This window comes from Poecile atricapillus, chromosome 6, assembly GCF_030490865.1.
Source record: "Poecile atricapillus isolate bPoeAtr1 chromosome 6, bPoeAtr1.hap1, whole genome shotgun sequence".
Lineage (NCBI taxonomy): Eukaryota > Metazoa > Chordata > Aves > Passeriformes > Paridae > Poecile > Poecile atricapillus.
This window is the reverse complement of record NC_081254.1, coordinates 18,198,313-18,212,200: the sequence shown is the minus strand read 5'-3', so window position 1 is coordinate 18,212,200 and position 13,888 is coordinate 18,198,313. Positions and strand designations below refer to the sequence as shown.

General features: G+C 39.8%; 1 protein-coding gene across 6 annotated transcripts in view; it reads right to left on the bottom strand.

Annotated features, from left to right (window-relative positions):
- USP54 (ubiquitin specific peptidase 54) overlaps positions 1 to 13,888 on the bottom strand; it is a 93,358-nt gene that overhangs the window by 2,706 nt on the left and 76,764 nt on the right. For 5 of the 6 annotated variants that reach the window (XM_058841474.1, XM_058841472.1, XM_058841473.1 and 2 more), the window contains 6 exons: positions 12,867 to 13,040; positions 9,769 to 9,888; positions 8,432 to 8,624; positions 4,737 to 6,184; positions 2,358 to 2,476; positions 1,107 to 1,247 (listed from right to left, as the gene is read on the bottom strand). In XM_058841474.1, the coding sequence (XP_058697457.1) occupies positions 1,107 to 1,247; positions 2,358 to 2,476; positions 4,737 to 6,184; positions 8,432 to 8,624; positions 9,769 to 9,888; positions 12,867 to 13,040 (2,195 nt within the window). Of the gene's footprint in view, positions 1 to 1,106; positions 1,248 to 2,357; positions 2,477 to 4,736; positions 6,185 to 8,431; positions 8,625 to 9,768; positions 9,889 to 12,866; positions 13,041 to 13,888 lie in introns of those variants that run through there. The other variant, XM_058841476.1, reaches the window with a different exon arrangement.

Here is a 13,888-nt window from a genome sequence, read left to right as displayed (position 1 = left end):
GCCTTTACTGAAAGCTCTGATTCCAGACTGTGAACGGATTTACCTGTCACAGCTGAAGTATTTACGTGTGATGTACCATTTCCCTCTGTTAGAAGATACCTACCCCAAAAAGCAGGGATGGCTGAATGGCACAACAACAAACCATCACAGACTTGAGCAGAGTGCCTTACTTGAAGAGCAGTAAGACACAATCATCCTATTGGCTGCTTGTGTTGTGGGGATATAGCCTTAGCAGAGAGAGCATCTCTTGGACAGCTAGAGGTTTTTAATTGCTTCTGCCAGCACTTCCAGGTATGTCAGAGCCGTTACCTAAAGTACGCCGAGGAGCAAACTCTTCAAAGTTGACATACACTTAGTTTAGAGTAGAGAGGTGTAATTGGACCAACCTGTCCAAATAACTGATTTTTCAACTGAGACTCTTATACACCCATTACACATTGGTTTCAAACAAAAGCTTAAGTTGAGTTTGCAAAAAATTCAGTCCAAGCCAAAACTCGACAATATATCTAGCTATGTTAAATATGCTAACATTGTTACTGTTACTGTTTTTCTGACACTTTTAAGTCTAAGACTACTTAACAGAGAGGACAAAGGAAAAATCAATCCCCTTACTTGTAGTTATTTTCTCTGTGTAACTGTCTGCACCAAGTCTTGAATTGCTTCCCCTTCAATGTTTACTTTTACTCTTTAAAAATGCTGCTTAGTTAATAAACTTGCAAGAGAGAAGAACCTTTCATATTGGTACTGGTGGGTTTTTTTTAAATTATAGGTGTATGAGAAGTTTTCTTGAAAACAGTTTAAGTCAACTGAAAAAAATGTTTATACTGCTTGTTTCTGCATACTGCATTCAGCAAGTAATGTTAGTTGACATACCTACCAGCTGCAGCAGCCACTACTCTGCAATGACACCTGAAGAAGATGGCTTTGCTACTTATATAAAAGTTCATTCTTCTTCCAAAGACAGAAGAAAAAAGACAGGCTTTTAACATGGCTTATTATTGAGTTGTCTTCTGTCTTGTTTGTTAACTACTAAATGCAGACAGAGAAAACAGCAACCTTACAAACAGATGATAGCTCTTTGGAAAGCTGCACATCATTCTACTTACAAAACTGTGAGAAGAGACCAAAGTCTCTTCTCTGTTTGAGATAACTGTCCCACTGAGACTGCGAGCAATGCGACGGAAATTCTCTGCACTGTATATTTCCTCCTCTTCTGGTTCCCTGCTACGTTCTCTGGTGTATGTGACCTGCAGACAATATCACACATTTCAGACAAGGCTTTTCATATTATCATAATATCAATTTTGTATAATTATAGGCAACAGATGAATAGAAATATAATGGAGCATACTTCAATGATATTTAATGACCTTTTCTTCCTGAAATACTTCATTCAGGTACTACTTTGAAAACTTAAAATAAATGGGTCTGTTTGGATCTGCTGATTAAAAATATTATTCCTTATAGTCTTTCTTCCCTTAGTAAATATATACAGATTGATTTGTCTAAATGAGACATGTTCGTTTATAAGTATCTAAAGCCATGACAAAAAAATCTTTAGTGGGATGAGTCTACCTATAGGACTGACTGCTGCAACAGGCATCACTGCCCCTGGAGAGATAATCATGGCTGCATCTGACAGTCATCTTACAATAAAGTGTTACAGTCTTCTCATAACAACAACAACAAAAAATCTAGGGTTATTTGAGGAATGCTGGAAGCTTGTTAATCTTATGCTAGCAAAGGAAATGTTTACTCCATCTTTCTTTTGTTTTATAAAGGAACAGATTTTGAGCTCCCTTTAACAAGTATAGAAATATTACAGGAAGTGTCATTTCCCCCTGAAAATACTTTCATGTCTTCATATACAGGCATTGATATGTAACTGGCAGTTATTTAAACAGTTTCTTCCCAGTAAAAAATGAGAAAGAATCTTCTCCCACTCTGAGGTGACTAACTACCAACTGTAGCAAATACCAAATTATCGCCCACTTTAAAAATACGTAGTGACACGGTGAAAAAAAGAGCCTGTGCACCTGCAAGTGATAAAATTAAGAAGCAGTTATCATCACTTGTGATGCAAGGGAATTCATGCCACTAAGTTCAGAGTCTAGATCTTAATGTTTTCAGGCGTGTGTTCCTCCAAACCAGCATTTAGATAATTTGACTGCATGTAGCATGAGTCCCTTGTATTTTAGCTAGCTAATCCTGAGCTAGACTGCACTTAAAATTCTAACATTAATATCAGTGACCCCAGTATCTTTTTCATAATGTACTTCAATTATCCCTCTGTAAATTCCTTCTTGCACAGGGTGAGCCCTTCCCCCTTTAGTACATCTTAAGTACCAAAATGTCACCTTGGAGACAGAAGAAACAGTGGATCCACACAGACTGCGCTCGATCTCCGCTGTTGGGGTTTTCGACAGACCCATGCCAGCTGTAGCAGGCAGCTTCCTCACACTCAGGTTCACAGAGACTGGGAAGGAAAACACTGATTAAATTCAACACCTGATTGCATGTTATGACACATTTCTGAATACTTCAGATCTGACTAGTGAAGACAGAGGGACTATACACACAGAACAAGAAGTCACAGATCCTTGGAACATGAATACATCAGCTAACACCCAACATTTTGAGGGGAGACAGTCTATCAGGATACTATGCCTACTTCCCTGCTACTTCAGGGGAGCAGTTAATTGAACTATTTAAGATTTAAACGATTAACTGCATACCAACACTTGTCTAATACAGAGGTAAGATTGTTTAGAGGGCCCAAAAAGCTAGAAAATCAGCTACCAGAAGGAAGTTACTTGGGATAAACAAGTCAGCTTTCACCTACTCCTTCCCATTCAATGCTACAGTTTCTCAGCCATTTGTTGTCCTGGTTAAATAGTTATAGGTGTTATTTTTTAACTAGGATTGCTACAATTACTTCAGGGCAATCCCCATTACAATACTAAAATTTCTCATGGAATAGACAGACCAATGGCCTAATTAAATCGGCCACAGGGAGCTCCTCTATAAAGGAAGAAAGGTGATATGCTGATAACAACACCTCTTCTGCATTGAGGTGGTTGCATTTGGAGAGCAAGTCTTGTCTTCAACTGTGCTGTAAAGCCCCTCTAATGAAACAGAGGCATTTTCACGATGATTATGAATGCAAAGGTCTGACAAAACCAGTTGATATGGGTCAAAGCTTCAACAGCATTTGAAAATGAATAGGTAATCCAAGTTAAAAGAAAGAAAGAGCAGTCCTAGACCAAACTCAGGTGATTTTCATTCAGTTCATCACAATAGATGCACTGGTTCAAACCTTTCAGTGTTATACAGAATTCGCAGAACTCGGGAAGAAACAACTGAGAGTTATAGAAAACCAGAAGATCTCAAATACAAACTTCATTTAAGAAGAACATCCATATCTCATATCATATATGTGATGGGAAAATAGGTGAAAAAAGTCAGCATAAGAAATGGGTCATTTGATGACAGAACTCTGAAACTCCAGCTACCACTAAAGGAACTGGGCTTTATGCTGGTAGATTTCCAGAAAGAATTTCCAAAATCAGTCATCTAAGTAGGAACACATAAGACCTTCTGATTCAAGCCCATGCAAGACATTATCTGCAAAGTTGTGAAGTCAGATCCTGCCTAATTCTGAAAGTAAACCAAAAGGACAACAAATGGTAAATGGCCACATTTTGACGTCTTAACTGGGCTGTGAGTGGACTGCAAGACACAAGAGTTCCAGAGAAAACTCAAGCTGTTTAACAAAAACCTGTTCAAGACTTTACTACCGTACTTGCTCTGGTCACAGCCAGGTCTGACACTGTCAGGAATGATGGAGGCTCCACCTCCATGGGTGCAGGGCAGGGGAAAATTTGTCTTGTGTATGTACTGCAATATATATCATATGTGTACAGCTATATCTGTGTCACTTTGGTACTCATCCAATTTCAGAAAATTCATAGCTTTAATGCTCTGACACAGGTTATAAAGAAATTTGCTTCGCTTGTGAAGCAGAGAAACAAGGTTGCCTTGTCTCAGGCAGGAGATCAGATCAACTTAAGTGGAACTGGACTGCTGTCATCAGACTCTAACTGAACATCTCCAGTAAAAGCTGGATGTCCCCATCCATGGAATCTATTCATTTTCTCTCAGCACCAACTAATCCACAAAGTCTCATGGCTCCTCATGTAACCTCAGTGCTGCTTTCACAAGTAATTTTCCAGAACTTAGGCAGCCTTTAGCAAACATAGGTTCAACTCTCAGATCTTGATAAACTTGTAAAAGTTATTTCCATTAACCAGATACAGATCAAATTCTCAACTACAATACAATCAGTTAAAATTCACCAATGTGGAGAACATTAACATCAGGCATAGCAATAGTTTAATAAATTCCAGAGGGAATGTAGGACTTTCAAACAGCAAAATTCATTAGCCTGACATAAGCAGCTAGCTCCCTTCAAGACAGCTTCACTGACTTGAAAACAGGATCAATTATTTCTATCTTACTCTTAACAGATGTTTGCCATGATAACAGCTACTCTGCAGGCAGTGCTATCACACTGCTTTTCCTAGTTAGCTGGAATGTTTTCAGAGTCTACAACCTGAATTTTTCTGCATCTGTGCACAAATTAATACCCATTTAACTAAATTGACTGGAAAATGCATCTTTACCTACACTGGAGTACACAGCAGGTCAACCAAGAAATACAACTGCATCATTCTTACCTGATTGGTCAAATGGATACCTAGCACTGTCCTGTCTTCCCAAGAAAGGCCTAGTGGCCTGAGATGCCTGCAGACTAGTCTGATAGAGGGATTCCAGTTCTGAGAGCTCCTGTTCTGTGTCTTGATTCCACTGTGGATGCAGGTGTACTGGGATCCTGCTCAAGTCATCTCCAACTGCTCTCTGATCAGAAAGGAGTGGACTCCTCCCAGGTACAGGAAGCCATTCAGTATTCTTATTAGCCTTCTGAGAACTGTAATACCTAGTAACATTATTCACCCAATGGTCCACAGGCATAGAGGCAACCACGCTACTAGCAGCTCCATCATCCACCTCTTTCATTCCTCCATCATGACAGTGCCTTTCCACGTAGGGTACAGGGTCTGCTATATTCTGTCCACCTCTTCTACACAGTTCTTCACTGCGAGAACAAAAACTCATAGAAGCAACATGTTGGGCACTAAAACCTTTCAAAGAAACTACCCCATCCCTAATATCCACAGTTGAGTGTAATTTTTCAGAAGACTGGTTTTTGTTTTCTTGGTTTTGATGGATTAGCTGTCTGTAACCGGAAGATGAGTGGTTGATGAAAGATTTTTGTGTTAACTTTGGAGACTTCTCATCCTGACACACTGCAGTAATCCAGTCTTTTTCACGAGTACCTTTTCTCTGGGAGACTGCATGCATTTTCTGAAACTGCTCTGCCAAGGAGCGAACATGTCCCTTTGTACTAAAAGCCTCAGATTTACAACCGTCTGCCGAGCCATATTCACCCTGTGAGGGTAATAAAATCTCCTGGCTGTTTGCTCTGTAGTACTTATTTTTCTGAAAAGGATCCGAGGAGCACTGCTGTGTAGGGGATGAAGTTGCAGGGGTCATTGTATGATAGGCCCCTAAGTGATCAATGCTGGGCCGCACTGGAGAGCTTGCAAGTTTGGAACAAGGACTTTGCTGGCTGTCCTTTTCAGCTGCTTGTGGTGGATGTGGACAGGGAAACAGTGTAGGCAAAGACCCAGAGTTTACTGTGTTAGCCTTGGATTGATACTGAAGTGTGAGAACAGGCATTATGTTATGAACCTCTTCTAACTTGCTGCTACTGCAGCAATCCCTATAGTCTTTTAGCCCTGTGGCTGGCGTGTCAGCAAATTCCCCACTCTTGTGGGCATCATTCTCAGTTCTTGCAGACCTCTCTGCCAACCCTTGCCTATAGGGAAAAGAGGGAACTTGGTCATGAAAATCAGCAGAAGCAGACTGGAAGTTTGGAGAGATCCTGTTGGATGGATTGCTTTCAGAAGGGGGCAAGGAGGAAGACTCTGGATATAATGATGAGTGCAATTCATGGCAGGAAGCAGGTGGGTGGAAGAAAGAACTGGACCCAAATTCCACTTCTTTGTTGGGTTCCAGTGGTACCTCCTGGCTCAGCAGTACTTGGAGCGGGCCAGTCTGTTCACTAAAACACACAGAAGAGTAAATGATTAGCAGTAGTCATTGCTTATGTTTATTCCTAGGGTACAGACCTTGCACTAGGTGACACACAACTCAACACACTTTGCTCACTGTATTCTGATGAAGACTTTGCATTCATTCAATAGACACATTCATGTTAGTTCTTTGCATCTAACTTTGTTTTCCTACTCTAACAATCTAACTGAATCCATTTCTTATTTTTAAGAGTATTTTGCTACAATTAGAAAAAAATACTATATGAAGTACTCTCGTACAGCACCAGAGGCATTTCAACCAGTACACTGAGTATGTGAGTAGGGATAACTAAGAAGAGTAAGAATAGCATTTATATAAAATAAAATAAATTAAAATAACTGTTTTCAACAGTAACATCTTGAGTATCTTTTAAAATACTTTGGACATGTGTGTGATGTGAACATGAACTGACAGTATTTCCGTAAGGTCCCCTGTCTCCAGTCAACTTCATGAAGAATGACTTGACAAATGGAAGAACATGTTGAAATTTTTCTCATGTCATCTTCATATTCTCATTTTTTGAGATATTTATCCAAAATGTTAAATAAAGTTCAGGCTAAATACATAACTATTATTCTGCAGTAATTTGTATCCCAAGCATACTTCTAGCAAATAATGTTTATTCCTTTAAGTATCAATGCAAGACAATAATATTCTTGGGTCATACATGTCCCTGGCATTTTTCTGCATTTAGATAGCATTTTAATATACAGATAGAACTAACAGTACTAAGTCCAGCGCCTATGAGAAAATGACAGGCTACATTAGCTCCAGCAGAAAACTTAGAGCAACTGTAAAATCACTGCTTTGTTTCCTCCTTGAGATGCATGGAATGAAAGTTATCATGAAGACCTAGTTACTGTGTGTAGCAATAGAATATTATTTGTGAGGAATCGCAAACTTTGTACTGTCTACAATGTTATTTAAATCAAAGCTGGAGTACAGAATTCTGGCTATGAATTGGGTTTCTTTTTCTTTGACTGAAATACTAACATTTGGTTGGATATAACTTTTTGCAAAAGTAACACTTTTCAGAGAGCAGCAGTGACTGAGTTTAGCATTAGCAAAACTAGCTAAGAAAGTGCCTTTCATTTTCTTAGAATCTGCCAAAATGCCTAATTTGAGCTCTGCATTTCTCCTGTACGAGAGAATATAATGGACCCCTGATTGACAACAAGATCAGCTTTCATTACATGTAATTCAGGTACTGCAGGAAAAGAAAAGAAAGTTATGAACTACAGTCTGGCAGATGTGTAAATTAACTGGGTTTGTATATAGCTGTACCCAGCATTTTACATAAAGGAACAGAAAATGGATTCTCATCTGAGATTTCATCTATGCTCCTGGTAATATAACATGTAAGAAAGGGGAGAGGGGAAAAAAATAACAGTTCAAGAAATTGTCTATAGGGATGGTCTAGTGCTAGGAGGGAATGGCATGGGAAGAAAGAAGGATTAAGCTGCATGCTAAAGAGGGTAGGAAGAAAGGATCAGTTATAGCAGAGAGTTAATTATGCTGTAGTTAAAGTCAGTATGGAAGAAAGAATCATGAAAAGACACTGAGGAGGGCTGGTAAGCCAGGCTACAGGATGCTGGGAAGCACAGAAAGAAAATGAAGAACGATGGAGTAGTCAAGGTGACAGGATTAGGATCTGGATTCAAGAGTTGTACCAGTGCACCACTAGAGAAGTGGAGTAGAAAGAAAAGATCAGTCTACTTGACCTTTTTCAAACTACAGAACACTAAATACTCTGGCTGATATTACCAACATAAAAGCAAATACAGCAAAAATTTGACTGCAGTAGAGTCTTTTACTGAGTCCTGAAACTGCTCCTGGTTATAAACAGTCACATTTCATCCTAACGTATCCCCACTTTTTTTAGCCAGATTATTGTCTATTGTATTTTTTCCCTTGGTGCATGAGACATCAATGCTGCCAGGCACTGACTGCTACAATTCTCTGTCACAGATCACATTTTGAACACATGCACATTGGACTATTCTAGAAAGACTGGGAGAAAGGGTGGTGGGGAGGGGGAAAAATGGGGTAGTTGACTGTTTTATAATAGGATTTGACCTAGAGAAGAAAGGAATAGGTGTAACACAGTAGGACTTGGACTATCCGGGCAATATATACATAGTTTGCTATTTCTTTCCAGACTGCACTGCTCACAGATGCAGCCCAGGTCCATGCCTAGGCATGGTACTCGCACTACCTTGTAGACTGGGCCATGGTGCCGCCCTGGGGTGGGTGGCAGGCTGGCGGAGGCAGCGGCTGCGGTGGCTGTTGGTGCTGCATGCGATCCTGGAGGCTCCGGGCTTTTCGGATACTGATTTGCAGCTTCTTATCGACTAGGGCTCTGCTGTGAGTGCTAGCGCTGGCATCATGCATGGCAAGTCTTAGTTTAGCTAAAATGCAAAAGAAAACATAGCAGAAAACAAACAGAAAAAAGGAATAAAATTGAAAAAGAAAAAAAAAAGAAAAAAGATGCAGCAGGAACAAAAAACATGGACCATGCAAATACTGCCACAAAAGAACTCACAAGGATGCTATTGTTTCCATTAATGCACATTCAGCTTAGCCAGGTGTACAAACACATTAATTGAAACTAAACCAAAATAAAAAAAAAAAAACAATATCCTTGTTTTAGCCCAATTTCTCATCTCTTCACACAGGCTCTTTCCAGTCCTACTACAATGATGCTTCATTCTGTCATGTACTCTTCTCCTGCATCCTCCATATGTTGGACTCCCTTCGTGTGCACGAATACCCAGCTGGGATTTGAGAGTCCTTGCTGGAATGAAAGCTGATAGAGCTGTCACCACAGCTGTATGCTGCACCCTTTATTCTGCAGTCCATAAAAGCCAGTTTCTAAATGCAACAGCACAGGAGCTACTCACCCTGTCTGCAGCCATTCTACACAGACAGAGGGGAGCATGGGGTGAGACAGCCAGCCAGTCATAATGGAAAAACACCAAAAATAAAATGAAATCACGCAGCACACATTCTCAAAGGTCACAATGCATTTAAGCACTTCAATGTCCTAATGCTCTTTTCTTCATGGAAATTAAAGTACAGCATAGTTCACTTCTGCTAATCCAGAAGACTCAAGAGTGGGCTACCATTTTCTTCCTATGCTACACCCTCCATGAAAAACAGGGGAGCTTAATGGCCTTTGCAATTTGGCCTGACAACGGCTAAAAATTGTGAGGACTGAGTGGCAAGGGGAACCACCTACCAGGTGCTTGCTGAAACACACCAGTCAGCACCAAAAAGGGCACATCAGCACCCCAGTGCTGCTAGTACCTTATACTGGAGAGAACAACAAAATGAATGCAAACATGAAAAAACAGAGATGAAGAGGAATAGGACTTAAACCCCCAAATGGGAAAGCTTATAAAAATAAAAAATTCTTTCTATCTGCGTGTTCCTAAAGCGCAGCTGGACCCTCACACTACTACCTGACCACTTAATGTGAGGTAGTGTTTCAGACTCTATTTCAGATTAGTAAACAGTCAAAGCGCAGTAGCTCAGGCGGTTAAGGTTACTTACATATAGCTTCATTACAGAGAGCCAAAGCTGCAGCACAATCCCCCTTCTGCTCCTGATTCAGCGACTCTTCAAAGATTGAGTCTGCCTCCTGCATCGACTTCTCAAAGCCTTCACTCCTCCCTGCAAATGGGCAGCACCCTTCATTTTGGTTTCATTCATTGCAGAACCCTCACTTACCCTCATCCCATTTGTGAGCACCAAATCCTTCCACACACGGATTCTTGCAGAGGCTGCGCATATCCCAGACTGTACCACCTAACCTTCCCTAAGCAGAAGTACATCTTGAGCACCCTGATATGCTTGACATCCAAACAATAAAACAACGTGAAATGGATTTTTTCCCTCAAGTTTTCTTTAGTTGAGAGAGTTGTACTGGCTTATTCTACTATTTTCAACACTTCAGATCAGTATAAAAGATGGTACAGACATAGAACAGAGTCAATTCAAATGACTTCTGTCAAGAAGGAAATTAAATTAAATTTAGAACCAAATCTAAACCAAAATGTATCAGTGAAAGAAATACAGCAGATTAGGGTTTTTTCATTGTATGTTAAGTTTCCTGACAAAATCCATCCATCTCTTCTTCATCAGAATGGAAACAAACTGAAACAACTAACACGTCTAGGGAAGAAAACTCAGAGTTGAGCATGAACATAAATGCCTTCATGAAATACTTCTACAAACAAATCTAGTGCATACACTTAACTGCTGTAAGTAACATACAGAATATAAAAACCCAACAGTCCTGCAACTTGAAAAACAAGGTGGTGGAAGCTGAGAAGAAAGGGACAACTGTCAAGAATTCCTTTTGCAATGATTTAGAAAACAGTGCTGGAGAAGAGAAGGATAAATCATTTTGGACACAATAAAGAAACTGCGTCCTGGCATCATAACATCCATTTCTGAGAGGAAGAAATACCCAAACTATTTTGTGTCACCTATTAGGCATTATATAAATTATATACTAAAATGTAAATATTCAAATGAGGCAGGGAAAACAGAAAATAAAACTTGACTTTTACTCTGTTAAGGGGTGGGTCTTTTTAATGGAACATCTCTGTCATTGTGGAAGAGAATGTGAGTACCTTTATCAGCCTACAATAAATTACATTCTCTCAATCTGCATGACACATGCTGTCGCCTGACCTGCTCCCCAACACCGTTGTGCACAGATGTAAATAGAAACTCTTTTACCATAAACCCCAAAGAACTTCCATTAAAAGCTAGTACTGGAGAGAGAAGTGAGACTTGTTAGAGCAGTAACTTAATCAAGCAGCACATTCAGTTTCAAAATCAAAGCAACTGAGGCTTGTAATCAAGGGCAGAATACTAAAGTTAGTTTTCTTTGCATGAATTTAGCAGTTTACTTGAGGGGAAAATGAGTCACAAATGTTCTGGAGTTCTGCATACAAGCAAGCCTTCCAGGTAGTCCAGCAGTCTGTTAAGCTATTAAATCTCTGACTGGGGTGGGGAAAGACTTCAAAGGAATAAAAGACTTTCCTAGATCTCAGGTCAATGCATCTGAACTCCACAAACATTGTACTAAATTCTTTTTTGATTAAGTATTAGTCTACCTTACTTTCTTTTTAACAAAGAAAAGCTAAGCAATCTTTACTTCCATCAACTAATAGAATAGATCAAAAAGAGGGGTAAAGTATTGGAGAATATGCTATTTTCCTTCATGCAGGAGAAGCAGAGAAGACAACATGCTCAGCAATAGAGGTTTGCTTTTCTATTTTTAAATCACTGGCATTTATGTTACAAAAGTAAACACTATACTAATAGAAAAATATATCCATCCACTCTGGTATATCAGAATTTTTCACCTGGTTACCAGGAGGCCATAGTAGAACTGTAAAGGATAACTGGTGGTCAGCAAAAATTAAACAAACATTCCCAGTCAGACATTCTCATGGAGATCATATTGTTCAGCTGCCATTGGCACAGTATCATTCTGCCTGCGGAGCAGTTGGCATGGCTATAGGTTGCACAGCACAGTTGGGATTGCATCCAGAACTGGCACTGCTGTGGGCTGTCCCTCTCCTTCCTCTCCTTGAGCAGCAAACCAGCAACCTCAACTCTTTTCTACATCAGGTTGGAGGCTGCAGCACAGGGATGCCAGGAGGCCTGGCAACACAGGATACCACAGTAGGATCACCCTGATCATACATACATTTGTTGGACCAGAGCCCAGGTGTTCACCCTTCTTGGCTCTGCTCACCCTCCAACAACCCCCAGTTAAAGTGTTCCAGCAGGTTTCAAGGGTCGCTCTTGACTGGGTCAGTGCACTTTATCCCACCTTTCTCCTGAATCCTCTTACTGGCTGATGGAGATTCAGGGCTAAAACAAAGTTATTACATGTGAATCCTGTTATGTTCCCTCTGCTCCAGCTGCATCCTTCCAATAAAACCTGTTTTGCTGCCATCTTCTGCCAGAAAGATGAGGAGTCATGGAAAAGACAATCAAACTTAGTATTTGGTTTTTAATTTTTTTTTTAAATTCTTTTTCCCTAGAAAAGATAAGCAACCTAAACCCAGCTCATATTTTCAATTAGATCCAGCAAAGTTATCCCCACACCTGTGCTGTGGGTGCACAGCCAGGCAGGGAGAAAGACTGGAAAGCACAAGGGCAGGAACAAGCAGAATTGCTTAGGGCTGCAGAGGTACTAAAATCAAGCAGAAACAGAACCATGGGTTATATGAACCACCTCTGCCGCAGGTGGAGCTGAGGTGCCTGAAAGGTACAAACAGCCCTGCTCATTCCAAGATGCTGGTTAAAGGCTTACAGCTAAATTTAGGTATCAAAACTATTAACAGTGTATATCACTGAAAAAAATGGGAAAAGGTAGATATATTAAAAATATCTCTACATTACTTTGCTTTCTCATTTAAGAAGAAATTTGGTCAAAATATGAAACAGGTTTTTCACTTTCTAAAGGTTTGAAATGGACAGTATTTCACTACATGAAGGTGAAAACTGTGATGGGAGGTGGATGTGGTGAGAGACACAAATAAGCAATTAAAACAGGAAATTACTTTCCAAGGTTCAAAAAACTTCAGCACTACCATCTTGCAAAATATACTGCATTCAAAGGTTACCCTGATTCTGCAGTTCATCTAGATCCATGAACCTGCTGGGACGGGGATTAAAGCCCATTGCTGCCTCCATTTCCTTTTCTCTTTTTCTGCGCAGTTCTTGCTCATGTGCTCTCCTTGCCACCTCTTCTTGTAGTTCATCCAGCTCACTCTTTAAAGGAACAAAGATGTCTCCACCTTCAAAACAAACAAACAAACCAACCATTTTTGGCAGCTACATCTATTAAAGCATCCCTTAAAAAACAAGGACATACTACTGGAGAAGAAAATTAACATCAGGTAATAACAGTCTGAGACCACAGAACTGTAGAACATAAATTTTGTTTTGTTAAATTTTACTTATAAAAGCCCACCCACTACAGTAGTGCTTCAAGCTCCCCTGCAGTACAGCCTATGGATTCACTGACTCGTGAAAAAAGCATATAGAACAGAGAGAATTCACTGGCAGAAATAACCCTAAACTGATGATGAAATCTTGAGGGTTCTTACTGTGTTTATAACTTGTAAATAATGCTATGTCAAATTAGCCAGATCACTAGCTTGTGGAAGTTAAATGGATTCCAAGAGAGATTTTTTCATCTAACTGCATAAAGTGGATGAAAATGGAAGGAAAATAAAGCACCTCAATATCCTACACAACAGAAATCCATCAGTTCTCATTCTCAGTTCAACTATTACTGATAGTCAGAAAGTGTCTCCCCTGCTGCCTTTCCCTTCCCTCACTTGAATGGAGTATTTGCTTAGAATGATATAAAAGCAGAAAAGCTTAGCCTCAGCCCCAACAGTTCAAAAAACAAAAACAAAAAACAAAAAACATTCACCATTTTGACAGTTTTGAATTTTGTACAGAATTACAAGCTTGGTTTCAGGACTCTACTAAGTTATGAGTTATGGTTGGGAAAGTATTTTTGACTGATGGCAGAATATTGAGTTATAAGAAAGAATAGGAAAAATAGCTTTATTTTATCAGTTAAGTCAATACACAAAAGACATGCCAGAGAAGGATGATCAGAGGAATATTCCAA